The sequence below is a fragment of the Lepidochelys kempii genome, chromosome 1, assembly GCF_965140265.1.
Source record: "Lepidochelys kempii isolate rLepKem1 chromosome 1, rLepKem1.hap2, whole genome shotgun sequence".
Lineage (NCBI taxonomy): Eukaryota > Metazoa > Chordata > Testudines > Cheloniidae > Lepidochelys > Lepidochelys kempii.
In genome coordinates, this window is record NC_133256.1 from 247572757 (window position 1) to 247589815 (window position 17059).

Consider the following 17059-nt stretch of genomic DNA (forward strand, 5'->3'; position numbering starts at 1 on the left):
TCAAGTGGTTTCCATCATATCCAGGGTTTACAGTTTGGTTCAGTGGCTCTCAGCACCCCCACTATACAAATTGTTCCAGCACCCCTGATATGTAGCTCACTATTGAGCCTCAGTGCCTGAATTTAAGAAGCTCCCAGTATCATTGGGACGTAAAAAAGGAGACAGAACTTCCTTTAGAGACTCTAAGTAATGTTTCTTACCATAACAGAGGAGTTAACAGGAGAGATTCCTTCCTCTGTCATGCGCACAGCCAGGCTACTCCCAGTCTCCTGGGGTAGAGTGCCCTGCCTCTGAGATGTTTGTGAAATTGTTTTTAATTTTCTGAGACAAGGTGGGCGAGGTAATATCTTTTATCGAACCAACCTCGGTTTGTGAGAGAGACAAGCTTTGGAGCTACACAGAGCTCTTCTTCACATCTGGGAAAGGTACTCCCAGCATCACAGCCAAGTACAAGGTGGAGCAGACTGCTTAGTGTAAGGAGTTACCACATGTTGCAAGAGACCATTCAAAGATCTTTTCCCCTCTAGGCGTTTAACAATGGGGGTGGGGAATAGTTAGGATAAAGGTAGGGAATTGTTGGGAGTTAGAAGATAGGGGATGGGAGCATGAGCTTCTAAGCTTCCTGACTTGCTGGTGGCTGGTTCTATTGACTTCTGCTGCTGCATGTGAGACATTCTGGGTGATGTATTCAAGTTCTATCAAGGGGACCTGGGTATATGGATAGAAGCCTCTTTCTAGCATTTATACACATCTAAAGAAATAAGACAGAGGAAACAGCAGTGAAGATGAGGAAAAAGGAAAGACGAGGAAGAGAGAAGGTGATGGTGATCATAAGAAGAGAAAAGGGATGGTGATGTAAAGGAGATGGAGAGTGGGTAAGACTAATGGGAAGTTCTAGGAGGATGGAGGCGATGTTTAAAAAAAGCAGAGAGATAGCGCTAATATCAGGGGAGGGGCTTAGGGCTCTAAAACAGAGCTCCCACGTTGGCAAGGGGAGGGAGTCCTCTTCAGATAAAGTAGTCTTGTCAACTTTCAGCCAGCAGTTCATCTAAGGTCTCTGCAGGCTTCATCTGCCTAGTAAAGGTTACAGCAGCTGCAGGTGGCATTGTAGTGCTAGGGCCTCCTCGGGTCTGGGGAGCTGCACTTAGCTACCCTTGCCTTGTAGCTATGGGCCAGCAGAGATTTACACTCAGTACCAGCATGGCCTTCCACTCTGAAGAGCGGCTACTGCCGAGAGCTTCCAGGTGCTTCTCACTACATCCTAGGGGTGCGAAGGAAAAACTTCCATTTCTTACTTAGACGAATTACCTCAGTTTCTGCTTAACAAAAGGCACAGAACATTGTGGTTTGTGATGACCTTTCAATCTCTCAACAGCTCCTGAGACTTGGAATAAATATTTGGAGGGGATTATTCCTTAGCAGTGCTGTGTACGTGCATACACTGTTATGTTGTTACAGCAACCAGGGTGCAGGGAGCAAACAGCTTCCACAGACTGACAATGGACCCAGCCATCTGGGCAGGGATTCCAGAGAACCTTAAGATACAAATGAATTGCATGCTCCTCTTGAGCCAGTGCCCCTACCTACCCCCTTCCCTCCAGTGGCTCCTGCTGGGAGAGACTGAGACTGGAGTAGCTCTAAGCACCTTCCCCAAGCCACAGCTTTGGCACCATTAACTACAGCACAGTGAACCTTGATGGATCCGAGCACAGCATTTGGAAGGTGAAACTAACTGAGACATGAATGTGTTGGCTACTTCTGGTTAGATTCCATTGTTCAATCCCTTGAAACTGCTCACGGCCACCCTGTATGCCGTGAGTGTATGCAGCTTTGGTTTCTCAGCACATGTAGCCTGTGTGAGCACTGGTCTTAAAGGTCTCGCAAGGAGTCTGTTCTTGCATCCAGCACTGTATGAAAAAGAGGATTTCTGCAGAGTGAAGGAGCAGCCATTGGATAGCAGGAGAAGGAAATTACCTAAATTTCAGGAAACTGAAAGATTCTAAGAAATGCCAAATGGACTCAAAGAAACTGAGCTTCGTGAGAGCAGATCAATTTAAATTTAATAGGACTACAGTAATATAGATACTAATGGGCCTGAACTTTCAGGGTCCTCTAGGAAGAAAAAGTTTAGTAGTCATCAGACATATCCTGGACAATGTCTGGCAGGGGAGCAGCTTAAAGCAAATAGGAAGCTTAGGTAAAATTTAGAAGAGAACAAATTATAAGCTATTAGGCCACGTATAACAATTATTCTGGAGGAGGCTAGGTCATTGTTCAATGTATCGTGCCCAGTTGTGATCACCCCACCTTCAATATGTGGCTGAGATTGAAAAAGTCTAGAGAAATGCAGTGCTGAGGGAAAGAGATATGGCAGGATTTACATATGAGGAGTGATCGGAAACACTGTGATTGTTTAGTCTGGAAAGGAGAAAGTAGAGGAGTGTTGACTGAGGTACTCAGAATTACTAATAGCTCACCTTAAGTGATCACTCTGGTTACAGTGTGTATGGTAACACCCATTGCTTCATGTTCTCTATGTATATAAATCTCCCCACTATATTTTCCACTGAATGCATCGATGAAGTGAGCTGTAGCTCACAAAAGCTTATGCTCAAATAAATTTGTTAGTCTCTAAGGTGCCACAAGTCCTCCTTTTCTTTTTGCGAATACAGACTAACACGGCTGCTACTCTGACACCTGTCATTGTGCAAGGCACTGCATTTAGCTGTATGGAGTAAAAATCTATCAACTTCATGAAAAAACTCATACAGATACAGACAGACATCATCTTCCTTTCCAAATGCAAACAGATGGACATCGTACCAAAAGGACTGAAGGTAAAAAATCCATTACAATCTACATACCACACACTATGCTGACAGCTTGTGCCACACGCTCTCAAAGAAACTGAGGAATCACCTGATCAACATCCTCTACAGCAAACAGGGAAAGATTAAGAATGAGCTCTCAGAACTGGATACTCTCATAAAAAACCAACCTTCCACACAAACTTCCTCGTGGCTGGACTTTATAAAAACTAGACAAGCCATTTACAACACACACTTGCTTCTCTACAAAAGAAAAAGGACACTAAACTATCTAAACTACTACATGCCACAAGGGGCCACAACAGTGGTTCCCTTAACCCGCCCAGCAATATTGTTAATCTATCCAACTATACTCTTAGCCCAGCAGAAGAATCTGTCCTATTTCGGGGCCTCTCCTTCTGCCTCACCACCCCCACGAACATGATACAGTTCTGTGGTGACCTAGAATCCTATTTTCAACGCCTCCAACTCAAGGAATATTTCCAACACACCTCTGAACAACATACTAACCCACAGAGAGCTTCCTACCAAGACTACAAAAAGAAGGATTCTGGGTGGACTCCTCCTGAAGGTCGAAACAACAGACTGGACTTCTGCATAGAGTGCTTCCGCCGACATGCACGGGATGAAATTGTGGAAAAGCAGCATCACTTGCTCCACAACCTCAGCCGTGCAGAACACAATGCCATCCACGGCCTCAGAAACAACTCTGACATCATAATCAAAGAGGCTGACAAAGGAGGTGCTGTCATCATGAATAGGTCAGAATATGAACAAGAGGCTGCTAGGCAGCTCTCCAACACCACTTTCTACAAGCCATTACCCTCTGATCGCACTGAGGGTTACCAAAAGAAACTACAGCATTTGCTCAAGAAACTCCCTGAAAAAGCACAAGAAAAAATCCGCACAGACACACCCCTGGAACCCCGACCTGGGGTATTCTATCTGCTACCCAAGATCCATAAACCTGGAAATCCTGGATGCCCCATCATCTCAGCAGGATTGTCTGGCTATGTAGACTCCCTCCTCAGGCCCTACGCTACCAGCACTCCCAGCTCCCTTCGAGACACCACTGACTTCCTGAGGAAACTACAATCCATCGGTGATCTTCCTGAAAACACCATCCTGGCCACTATGGATGTAGAAGCCCTCTACACCAACATTCCACACAAAGATGGACTACAAGCCGTCAGGAACAGTATCCCCGATAATGTCACAGCAAACCTGGTGGCTGAACTTTGATTTTGTCCTCCCCCATAACTATTTCACATTTGGGGACAATGTATACCTTCAAATCAGCGGCACTGCTATGGGTACCCGCATGGCCCCACAGTATGCCAACATTTTTATGGCTGACTCAGAACAACGCTTCCTCAGCTCTCGTCCCCAATGCCCCTACTCTACTTGCGCTACTTTAATGACATCTTCATCATCTGGACCCATGGAAAAGAAGCCCTTGAGGAATTCCACCATGATTTCAACAATTTCCATCCCACCATCAACCTCAGCCTGGATCCACTTCCTGGACACTACGGTGCTAATAAGCGATGGTCACATAAACACCACCCTATACCGGAAACCTACTGACCGCTATTCCTACCTACATGCCTCCAGCTTTCATCCAGATCCATTGTCTACAGCCAAGCTCTACGATACAACCGCATTTGCTCCAACCCCTCAGACAGAGACAAACACCTACAAGATCTCTATCAAGCATTCTTACAACTACAATACCCACTTGCCAAAGTGAAGAAACAGATTGACAGAGCCAGAACAGTACCCAGAAGTCACTTACTACAGGACAGGCCCAACAAAGAAAATAACAGAATGCCACTAGCCATCACCTTCAGCCCCCAACTAAAACCTCTCCAACGCATCATCAAGGATCTACAACCTATCCTGAAGGACGACCCATCACTTTCACAGATCTTGGGAGACAGGCCAGTCCTTGCTTACAGACAGCCCCCCAACCTGAAGCAAATACTCACCAGCAACCATGCAACACACAACAGAACCACTAACCCAGGAACCTATCCTTGCAGCAAAGCCCGTTGCCAACTGTGTCCACATATCTATTCAGGGGACACCATCATAGGGCCTAATTACATCAGCCACACTATCAGAGGCTCATTCACCTGCACATCTACCAATGTGATATATGCCATCATGTGCCAGCAATGCCCCTCTGCCACGTACATTGATCGTACTTTTCTATGTAAAAGAATAAATGGACACAAATCAGACGTCAAGAATTATAACATTCATAAACCAGTCGGAGAACACTTCAGTTTCTCTGGTCACTCGATTACAGACCTAAAAGTCGCAATATTACAACAAAAAGACTTCAAAAACAGACTCCAACAAGAGACTGCTGAATTGGAATTAATTTGCAAACTGGATACAATTAACTTAGGCTTGAATAGAGACTGGGAGTGGATGGGTCATTACACAAAGTAAAACTATTTCCCCATGTTTATCCCCCCCACCCCCCACTGTTCCTCAGATGTTCTTGTCAACTGCTGGAAATGGCCCACCTTGATTATCACTACAAAAGGTTCCACCACCCCCCTCCCTTCCCCCCCCCCCCGCTCTCCTGCTGGTAATAGCTCACCCTACCTGATCACTCTCATTATAATGTGTATGGTAACACATGATTGTTCCATGTTCTCTATGTATATAAATCTCCCCACTGTATTTTCCACTGAATGCATCCGATGAAGTGAGCTGTAGCTCACGAAAGCTTAGGCTCAAATAAATTTGTTAGTCTCTAAGGTGCCACGAGTCCTCCTTTTCTTTTTGCAAATACAGACTAACATGGCTGCTACTCTGAAACCTAGAATTACTAAGGTTTCCATGAAACTAATCAGTCCCTTTTTATGCTGTCCTCTAGCATGAGAAAGGGGGAGGCTAATCACTCCTTTCAATTAGTGGCAAATAAATGTGGAAAAATCTGCCTCATACAGACTTCCCAGACAGTTCACTGCAGTAAAATATCAGTCATTGCAGCTTATGAAAAAAGGTCTGGATAATTATGTCTGGATAATTATGACTATCACATGTAGTTATACAAGACAAGGAGGATAATAAAGATGTCAGCTGATCACTATGGGGTCAGTAAGTAATGCCTGTCCCCTCCGACCCCAGTGTACAGCATTGCATCAATGATTAGGTAAGGTATGGTGAGAACTCAAAGCATAAGGTACCAGCCACTCCCACAGGCAGAAAACTGGACCTGATGAACTGAACTTATATGGCAACTCCTGCCTTTAAGGCACTTCCTGGCCTTTTAGCAAACCTTACAACGAAGGTTAAGTCTCACTTCCACTGGAGAGAAACTGATCCAGCTTTGGCTTAAGGTAGTTTACTTTATTTTGACTACTGCTGTAGTACTTCAATAGCCACTAACGTCAAGAAGTTTGACAGCCCAGCCCAGAGTAATTCAGAACTTGTGGCTGTACTGCTGGGACCTTGGATGCTGTAGCATATGTTCAAGACGGTTCTGGGAAAAGGAGGATGAGTGGCCAGATGGGCTTCAATCGATATTAAGCTGTTATGGGCAAATTCTTAGTATGCGTTGTGGAGAATGATGTCCCTTACTCCTTATTGGGTGGATTTAATGTTTAATTCCCAAGCAGAAGAGTGAAATCTGTCTTCATGGTAGTGTTAAAAATTCCAGATAGGAATTCAGCTGCAGAAAATAAAGAAATCCCATAACTGCATCTTTTCTCTGGGTAATTAGTAATATACCTGTCACCCGCTCCTGAGACATTCACTATCTCTTCCCTGGAGATGGGGATTGCTGGGTAGTGGGTGGCACACAGCTCGCCGGCAGCATTCTGTAGAGAGGGAGAGGAGGAGTGACATTACTGGGAATTCACCGAATTCTAGAAGCAATATTTGGACCTGGCTGATCTTGCCCACAGCTGCCTCAATACTTAGAGTCCAAATAATATTTTTTTACATTTTGAATCACATTCACTTTGTCTATGTTTGCGCCCTTTTGGGGTTCGCTTTCCACCAAGACTTCTGCAACTGAGAGCGTGTATGTTCGTGGAGAGTGTGTTTTAAACTTGCATTCTTAATTACTCAGGGAAAAGCACATTTTAAATGTGCTTTCTGTGATCACTCCACAGATATGAATCACTGTATCACAGGATGGTCCTTCCTGGAGCACTCTCCTGTGGCAAGCTACAGCATGACTGAGGCACCTGCCTCAGTTTCCCTTTCAGAGTCCCCAGTAACTCCTTGCAAGCTTATCCTCCAGTCCTTTGATTTATTACCAGAAACATATTTCAAATCATCCAAATGATAATGAAAGTACTATACATAGTCCATTTCTCACATCCCAGCACAGAGAGTCTTTACAAATCCAACGACATGGCACCCCACATACTACACTCCAGAGTTTTCCACCACACCTAGGCTTCTTGTCAGTCCTCCTCTGTCCTTCTGCTAAGAAAGCCACCCCAGCCCTTCCCACAAGAGTAAGTTCTACTCTCAGGGCTGGCTCCAGGCACCAGCGAAGGAAGCAGGTGCCTGGGGCGGGCAACAGAAAGGGGCAGCATTCCGTCAGTTATTGAGGCGGCACGGACAGGTCTTCGGCGGCACTTCGGCGGCAGCCCAATCGATTTTTTTTTTCGCCGCTTGAGGTGGCAAAAAAACTGGAGCTGGCCCTGCCTACTCTCCCCAGCAGGAACCCCCAGAGCCTTACCAGGGGAGCATCCCACACTTCCCCTGGCCCTCTCACTGCTTCCCTGGGGCCAGCTCTCCAGTGTGGAGGGGAGTAAGCCCTGCTGCTCTTCCCATCTTCAGCCCTCTCCAGTCCTGGGCTGCAGCTTAGACATCAGCAGGCAACTCCCACTGCTGCTCTCTGGCCTTCAGCCTTGGCCCTCTGGCTTGGGGACATGTGCCAGCCACCAAACCCCTCTTGCTGCTCTCCTGTCTAGCCTTTTCCCAGGAACCAACTACAGCTTCCTTCCAGGATCTTCCACCATCCCCCTGGTGTGTGGAAGCTCTCACCTGACCTTTTCCTGACTGACTCAGTCTGTGCTCTAAGACCTGGGCTCACCCAGTCTCCCTCCTCTTTCAGTTTCTCCTTGATCCTTTATAGTTAGGGCCCTACCAAATTCCATTTTGGTCAATTTCACAGTCATGGGATTTAAAAAAATCATAAATTTCATGATTTCAGCTATTTAAATCTGAAATTTCATTATGTTGAAATTGTAGGGGTCCTGACCCAAAAAGGAGTTGGGGGGGTCATAAAGTTATTGTAGGAGGGGTTGCGGTGCTGCTACCCTTACTTATGTGCTGCTACTGGTGGTGGCTCTGCCTCAGAGCTGGGCAGCTGGACAGCAGCGGCTGCTGGCTGGGAGCCCAGCTGCGAAGGCAGAAAAATCGCCAGCAGGAGCACAAAAGTAAGGGTGGCATGGTATGATATTGCCACCCTTACTTCTGCGCTGCTACTGGCGGGGTGCTGCCTGCAGAGCTGGGTGCTCAGCCAACAGCCACTACTCTCCAGCCTCCCAGCTCTGAAGGCAGCGCAGAAGGGTGGCAATGCTATGACCCCCCTAAAATAACCTTGCAACCCTGCTGCAAATCCCTTTGGGTAAGACCCCTAGTTTGAGAAAGGCTGGTCTTCCCTGTGAAATCTGTATAGTATAGGGTAAAGACACACAAAAGACCAGATTTCACAGAGGGAGAGCAGATTTCCCAGTCCAGGATGCATTTTTCATGGCCGTGAATTTGGTAGGGCACTATTTATAGTCCCAGGTGCTGCCTTGGCCTCTTAACTGGCCAAACTGAGAGCACCTGCTCTGGCACAGTGGACCTGGACCTGCCTCCTTTACCACCCTGTGACACCCAGTGGCATTGGAAAGGAAGGCTCAATTTCCATTATTAATCTGCGGAGCCAGCCAGTCCTCCAGGGTCAGGTATATGGATAGCAGCATTAACCTTGGTGAGAGAGGCTTGAAGAGTCACTACTATGCTGGTGCTCCCAGGCACAAGGGAATGAGAACTCCTTGCCACTCAGTTGGTCTTCCTGAGCCTCCTACCTGTTTGTGAGTTCCAGGGCACAGTGAGACACGCCCTTCCACTCTCCTGCCACACAAGAGGACTCCATGCATGCCGAGTGTCACCACCACACAATGCAGTTGTGTCAGCAAGGGGCGGGTCAGGGTCATCGCAGTCCTGACAACATCCTCCAGCCTGGACGGCAGCTCTTTAGACAGCAATGGAAGAAAAGCCGTGACATCACTTCAGACCACAAAGCTGCTGACTTGAGCTTTCCATGTCACCGGGATGTTGGCCTATTTGTGAGTGGTTTTCAAGGTCTAGCTGGGAGTTTACAGTGCTCTCGGAAAACGCTGACAGCATGAGCACAGGCAGCCACAGAGCTGATATATTGTGCAAACTTCCCACTCACAGTTCCCCCCTGTGCTTCTCATTCCTGACCTGCAACACTCCCCATCCCTATTCCAGTTCTGGTCTTCCACGTAGCCTCTCCAATGCACCTCCACTCCGAAATGAGGATACCATCTCTCATGAGTTTACACCTGTGTGTGTGTGCAGGGGACAAAATAACTGTGTCTGTGTCTTAATGTCATTGCGTTGGTGTCCGCATAGGGCGATGTTTCATTTCCTATAGAGACAGCATCACAGTCTGAAGACAAATACCATCATACTGTGATGCTTCATTGGGACATCTGAAATAAACTAGTGATCCTATTTGCTTGGTTGGGCTTGTAGCGTGCATGACAAAAACAGTGACTCAAACTCTAGAATATGTAGCAATCCGAGACCTGCAGCAGTCTCTGCTGGACTAGTTTTTTGCCTTATCTGAGTCAAGTTTCTGAGCTTGCGAAGATTTTGTGAGGTGGTCTAGATGCCTCATTAGTTAACCACGGTCTTTAGGTTCAGTGCATTTATTTTAACACACACACACACACACACACACACAACCAAAGGGGGACTGAAATAGAAATTAATTAAAATACAAGTCTGTGTACTAACCATAGAAAATCCATGTTCTTTCAGGACACACAGAATGGTTACCAGCTCCTCTGCTTAGTGAACTGCAGCTTCTAAGCTAGTTCATCACTCCTCTGCCCAAAGCTGGCCTTCCCTGCTTCTTGGGCTTTGTAAAATCTCCAGCTGCTGTAGCTGTTTTGGTAACCTAAGTTAACTCTTCTGGAGGCAGTACTATGACAAACAGCTCTGCTGTTTCTAGAAGTGCTGGTTCAGCATAGTGAGGGACTTGCGGTCAGTGGAAGCAGTCAGTCTGGAATGGCGGCAGGGGTGGGGAAAACGCAGCTCCCTGTGCAGTGTCTAGGTTAATCTGAAAGTATTGCTCTCTCGCTACCACATCACTGTACTGTACCTGCCGGCACAGGGTGCCCGAGGGTCCGATTTATTGCCCTTAGTTCTCGCAGATTGGGGGAGATGTAGGTCAGCGCTCTCCAGCTGTCTGAAAGGAATGGCTTAGAAGCCTTGTTCTCATCTGTCGGCTCATAGCACACTTCAAAACAAAATTGTAGTTGGTTAGCCGATATAACAATCTCTCTGCTTCAGGACAGGCAGATATTTGGAATGCTCGTTGTGATTTTTACAATGTTTGGTATCTACACTTTATTTTAGTTAGCTATCTCCAATCTCCCTTTCTGCTGCAACAGTAATGATTCACCTGCTTCTGGCTCTGGGGTGATGTGATGAGAGGCAGATTCAGGAATGGGCATTTAGTTTGATAGACAGGCCAGTGAGCCAGCCAGCCAGCCAGCAGGAACTATCTTTGTAGTCTCTGCTCACTGGCTGAATCTAGAGAACTGTCTTCCCCTACAGAGCTTACTTCTGAAGAAGATGAGGGAACAATTCTGAAGTCTGAAGATGGGTTGTGAAGAGTCTTCAGCAAACCAAGAAGGGGCCAGTGTATTTCACAAGAAGCAGGGGGGCAAATCATTTTAAAAAATAGGTAAGTTAAAATGTATTGCTTTGCTGAATGCCACAAACCATGGGAGACATACAGCATACAAGTCTGTGCCTGCCTCAGCTTTCAGCTTAGCTTTTCAGTTCACCTTTAACCTTTGCTGGTTTTCTGTCAGTGCTGGGGCAGTATAGGTTACCCTTATAAAAATCTGATGTAGCTGCAGAATAAGAAAAACTAAAAATATATGAAAACATATTTCATATATTTTTTAAAAACCATGCGGGAGGAGGGGAATAACTTGAGATGCAAGATAGTGTTGGTGCGTTCAACTCTCAGTCTCTCATTGAAGTTAGCAGGAGCTGAGGGTGCTCAGCACCTTGCGGGTCATATTTCAAAACATGCACGATTATGCCCCAAGGGGTCCATTTGCAGTGAGTTCTCCTTACCTGCTACCTGGTGCTCTCTAGCAATTTCACAGACGTACTGAATGGTGGCAACTGGCACGTTCCCATCAATACATACCAATGGGGCCAAGCATAGACTCTCCTTGAACTTGCACACCTAGTGAAAATACAGAACACAGAACAGGGGCAGCTTGATCCAACTTGATCCAGCTTGACACGATTGGACAAGAATGAGATTTGCAAACCTAGCGCATCTTGCTGATAGACTCAGGTGGCTAGGATGTATTTGAAATATCAATTTTTGCTGAAACTCTTAGATGCAGGCTTGACGTGAACCAAGAAGAACATTTTCCGAGAAAAAGCAGGTTTTACAGGTTCTCAATTTTTTTCCTTCTCTTTCCCATCCTCCACTACCAAGCCTTGTACCAGACCAGCCTGTCCTCCTCACAGAGGAAGGTTGCTGGTGGCTCCCCCTCAAGATCTTTACTGCTGCTCCTATATCAACTGAAGGTCTCTAGGGAGCAAAATGAGATGCTTCCTCCCCTTTGAGGTCCAGTGGGGTGCCTCTGCAGGGCTCCCAAACTCTGCTAGGCCAGGGAACAAGGGACTACATCTCATTCTCAGATCCCCATATGTCAGTCCATTGCAGTACCAACACTAAATTGCAGGACTATCTTGGAGAGGAGCTATTAATACTTACAATGTGTCTCATAGTCAAGCCAGAATGATTAGAGAGGGCAGTTTATTCAGACCCTTGAAAATATTTTATTTCAACGGCAGCTAGACACCTAAATGCCTTTTGAGACCTGGCCCTTTTTCAATAACAGGTCTAAACCAAAACAATAGAAATAACTGGCCACATTCAGACCTGATCTAAACAAATGCACCGGGTCTGAATTCAGCCTAACATGTATCTCTCTGAAGCCTTGTGAAGGTATAAATAGAAGATAGGAGTACGAAGGAGACAAAAGACTGATCTGAGTTAGAAGAGGACATCCCAACATATAATGGTGACAGAGCCGTCAGTCTAGCACCAGATTCCTTTATCATAATGAGTACCTGCCACCCAAGAAATCCTACCAAATGCACTACCTGCATATGAAGCCTGTGCTGAATGTCAGAAGGAAAAGAGGTTAGCATTCAACCCATTTGGGGACAGGAGCTAGCTAGAAATTGCCTGCACACTATGAAGGCCATGGAGAAATCACCAAAACCAGACCAACTTTCTAGCCAAGACTTTCAGAAGTGGGGTGCCTAAAGTTAGACTCCAAACGCCATACTTAGCCCATAGGAGCCTCTAAGTGCTCACTACCTTGGAAAATCAGACAACTTTTTAGGGGCCTGAATATGGACACAGGAGCCTAACTTTAAGCACTGTCTTAAGCCTTTCAGCTCCTATGTGTGTTGCACTGAACATATCCCACTCACAGGCCTTCAAACTCCAACATTCATACTTAACCCTCTATATTCCTGGATCTTCAAATCACTCCCCTTCTTTCTGTGTTTGTGTCTATTACTCCATTTGCAGGCCTTCAAATGCCCCCAATTTTTTATGCATAACCTGTTAACTGGCCTTTAAACATCCATCCAGGAAATCTTATTTCCCCTCTGCCTTTATCTCTCAGGTCTGAGGCTTTACCTCAATGCAATCATCTTTCCCTCCAGTGAGAACTGAACTGAGATTCTCTTCAGCATGCATCATCTTTGCTGCTCCCTAATTACCCAAAGGGGTCACAGGTGTGAAATCAAGTTTTCTCTCTCCCAGGGGCTGAAGATACTGCCTCTATGGTACTTCCAGATCTTGACCACTTGGGCGGTGAATGGCAGCAGAGAGCAGAGGGACTGATCACTTAAGTAAGCAGCCCAGTATTTCTTGTTACTCAGCTAGAAATATTAAGGTACGACATGTTCATTTTAGCTATCACAGTAGTCATCTCCCATAACCATGGCATCCCTGAGGCAGACGTGCAGAATTCAGAGACACTGTGATAATGTATGTCCCAGCCCTGTTGTGGCTCTTTGTGGCTGGCGTGACAACACGCTGCACAAATGGCTGCCACGTGCCGTCGACTTCCATCCCTACTCCAGCAGTCTCTCGCTCTCTCACACGTCTCTGCTAAATTTCCTTGAAGTAAACATCACCACAATGCAGCTTTCATCAGTAGCTAGGCTCAGAGTTTCCATTGGTTATTTTGCAAAGCTCCTGAGGATTAACCCATCATGTAATGGTTTTGTTTTCCTGTCTGATGCCAAGGTGTGGGGAGGCGAAAGGTGGAGATGGAAGTGGGAGCAGTGATCACTTTTTCCCCCTAGGAATTCTGAACCTCCTGGGGGTCCCGCTGATAAGTAAATTACACTTGCCTTCCAAATCACCATCAGTTGTTAAGTACAGGCTCTTGTTTGGTCAACAGTGGAATTAGTGGTGGAAGGGGGTAGGGCTGTGGGGGTTTGTTTGTTTGAATCCATCTTTAATCATCACTTCCGTTAGTGTCCTGAAACCTTCCCTAACCACCAGGCTGAGAAGCAGACTCTGTTTAGCTGTGTTTAAATAGCTCAGCATGTAGAAACAGAGAGGACGGGGGAGTAGAGAGAAGGTGATGGGACAGGAAAATGGGCTTTCGGGGCCTTATCCATGCTTCCTATTTTGGTTTCCAAAGGAGAAACACCATCTCCAGGTCGGTGGGCATGAAGTTACTGAGGGCTCAAAGGGGCCTTGAGAAATAGGCTGCCTTGGATTAGTTTTTGAGAAGTCTGTGGCACAGACGTTGTGGATAGGGCAGCATTGATGACCCTCAGTTGGGAAAAGAACGTTTTCTGTTTCCATCTGGCTAGCTGGAAATAAGTAGCTTTGGCTGGACAGCAGCTTGCTGCAGTGCCATTTCACTGACCCAAGTTTGAGACTACCCTTAGGCTTCCACAGGTTGATGCTGCTTTCAGTATGCCGCCACTTGCAATGTATAATTATGTTATCTAGGCATCCTCCACCCACAAGCACGTGCACTAGATACTTGCAACTGTCACACATCCAGGCTCCTCCTTATGAGTGAAGGACTACAGGTCAGAGGGAGTCCTTACATGTTGCTCCGTTATCTGCTGGTGGATGTCCATGTCTCCCAAGCCAAGGCTGAGCTCCCCGCTGCCTGTAATCACTGCACAGTAGGTGGCTGTACTGTGCCCCGCAAGCTGAAGGACTCCTGCCATGTCCTAAAACAGGAGGAAGAGTCATAAATGGAGTAAATTTTCCTTCTCTATCACACTCAGCTGACTTCAGGTTTCTCTTCCCCCAGCAGACAGCCTCATGGCAGCCCACCTATCTGTTCTCAGTTTCACTTCCTCCCTGTCTTGAGCTGAGCAACATCAGTGAGGAATCCCACAATACCCAGTGTGGACAGTACTGGTTGGTGGTTTGTTTTTAATGGGTGTAAGGCACCCAGGCTCCATAGAGATGAGTACCTAATACATTATTTAGTAAATGGAAGTGACAGATCTCTCCAATAGAGTTTGGTAAAGCCCTGCCTGCACCCTGCCCCCACCTCTTTCTGATGCTCTGCCTGAGGAAGGAAGGGGGTCTCCGACTTCTCGTATTTATATGGATGATAAGCCAGACACATCCCACTGATGCACAATACAGTCAGTAGGTTGAAGAAAGCCAGCTAGTTCCCTCCCAGTCCTGCCAGTTTTGGGCCAATGTTCTAATGCAAGCAAGTACCACTGAGCTATTATCCTAGGTAGACTTTTTCTGCCTGCATTCAGGAGAATGATGGCACAGGTTAGAGAGCTGTGTGCATTTAGATGAGGTAGGGGATTATACACATGCAACTCTGGGGTTTCTGTACACCAAAGAAGTTCAATTATCATCTCTGTTCCTCTGAGGAACTGTCATTGCATGACCTACCATGTGGTGGCAGTAACGCAAGATGGACTCTGAATATTCATCCTTCCCCAGAGCTGAGATAAAGAGAGGGATCTTCCCCAGACGGCTTAAACAATCTAAAAACAAATGGCAAGGGAGCAAGATTATAATCCCAGCAGAGGACAGCATGCTTGAGCGCAAATTCCAGCCTGTGAAGGGTGAAACCTTTGAGCATTTGTAGGAAGGCTCTTCTTGGAAAAACCGGTGCCCTTCTCCCCATCTACCAGTCCCTTTCTAGTATGTCTTCAGCAGAACGCTCTATCAGGGCTCCCTGTGGCTGCCCATCAGTCTGTCTGGCATGGGGAAAAGACAAGTTTATATGCTGGTCTTCTGCCACAGAAACTTTTGGCTGTGTAGCTAGTTTGGTTTGGTAATGGGGGAAGTGGAAAGGTGGACAGGGAAGAAACACCCGCAAATAACACCTTTCTTCCTTGGGATCCCACCTACAGAATTGCAACCCAGAGTTTCCCCCCATCATTTCTATGCATGGACTCTGTGGGTATGTCTACACATCATTTTGGAGTGAGCCTCCAAGCCTGGGTCGACAAATTCGGGGTAGTGCTTTAAACATGGCAGTGTAGACAGCACTTTGAAGATGCGGCTTGGATTCTGAAGCCTATGGAAGTGGATGGGCTTCAGAACCCAAGTTCCAGCGTGAGCTGCACCTTCAGAGCGCTGTCTACACAGCTATTTTCAGAGCACTAGCACAAGCCCCGCTAACCTGAATCTATCAACTCAGGCTGGGAGACTCACTCCAAAAAGCTGTGTAGACATACCCTATCACCGCTAGACTTCCTATTCCACTGCTCCAGCTGTACCTTGGACTAGAACTGACTCTGAGAGGAGAATGAGTTTCCCAAGCTATCACAAATATTTCACTTGCATGGACTTGTTTTTTAAAGCCCGTCCGTTCCTTGCTCTGAGGTGATGGCAGATTCACATTAGCAAGCTTTGGGGACTGACCACAAAGCTTAAACTCCAGGGTTCACAGATTCCAAGGCCAGAAGGAACCAATGTGACCATCTAGTCTGACCTCCTGTATAACACAGGCCAGAGAACTTCCCCAAAATAATTCCAGGAGCAGATCTTTTAGAAAAACATCCATTCTTGATCACAGTCTGTAAGTACCTATGTGGGGAACAAATATTTGGTAATGGGCTCTTCAATCTAGCAGAGAAAGGTATAACAGGATCCAATAGTTGTGAGTTGAAGCTAGATAAATTCAGACTGGAAATAAGGCATAAATGTTGAGTAGTGTGGGTAATTAACAATTGGAACAACTTACCAAAGGTTATGGTGGATTCTCCACCACTGACGATTTTTAAATCAAGTCACCCCTTAACCTTCTCTTTGATAAACTAAATAGATTGAGCTTGTTGAGTCTATCATTATAAGGCACATTTTCTAATCCTTTAATCATTCTCGTGGCTCTTCTCTGAACTGTCTCCAATTTATCAACATCCTTCTTGAATTGTGGATACCAGAACTTTGTACATAGTATTCCAGCAGCAGTCAAACCAATGCCAAAGGCAGAGGTGAAATAACTTCTCTGCTCCTACATGAGCTACATTAGGGTTTTTTCTGTAAACCTTCTCTCCTTTCCCCAAATTAACAACATTTCAAGCTCTGCTCATTACGGCACCAGTAAACCTGGGCTACTGGAGTGGTGCCAATAACTTTACAGCACATATCTTATGATGTCACCCTAATGATCACAGCCTTGAAGGTCCCTTTGTCTGCTTCTCCCACAAATATTTCCATGCTTGCCCTTTATGCGTGGAAATATCCTCCCTGAGTTAATCTCTAAAGCTACTGTGGCTCCTGTAGGAAGTCAGCTAATAACTGCTGCAAACCTGGTCAGCATTAATCAGGGAAGACTGATGTTTGTTGGTTTAATTCTGATTTGGAGCCATTGCACTGTGAAATAGTTACTGCATGTAATTACAAGACCTTATTTTCATTTCCCTTGCCTGCCCTCCAGCCCTCCCCTTCT

General features: G+C 46.1%; 1 protein-coding gene across 8 annotated transcripts in view; it reads right to left on the bottom strand.

The window, feature by feature from the left end:
• Positions 1-17059, bottom strand: part of LOC140902437 (uncharacterized) — a 57981-nt gene that overhangs the window by 11456 nt on the left and 29466 nt on the right. For 7 of the 8 annotated variants that reach the window (XM_073322522.1, XM_073322547.1, XM_073322513.1 and 4 more), the window contains 6 exons: positions 15049-15143; positions 14229-14357; positions 11196-11310; positions 10207-10344; positions 8882-9048; positions 6576-6664 (listed from right to left, as the gene is read on the bottom strand). In XM_073322522.1, the coding sequence (XP_073178623.1) occupies positions 6576-6664; positions 8882-9048; positions 10207-10344; positions 11196-11310; positions 14229-14357; positions 15049-15143 (733 nt within the window). The remainder of the gene's footprint in view (positions 1-6575; positions 6665-8881; positions 9049-10206; positions 10345-11195; positions 11311-14228; positions 14358-15048; positions 15144-17059) is intronic. The other variant, XM_073322563.1, reaches the window with a different exon arrangement.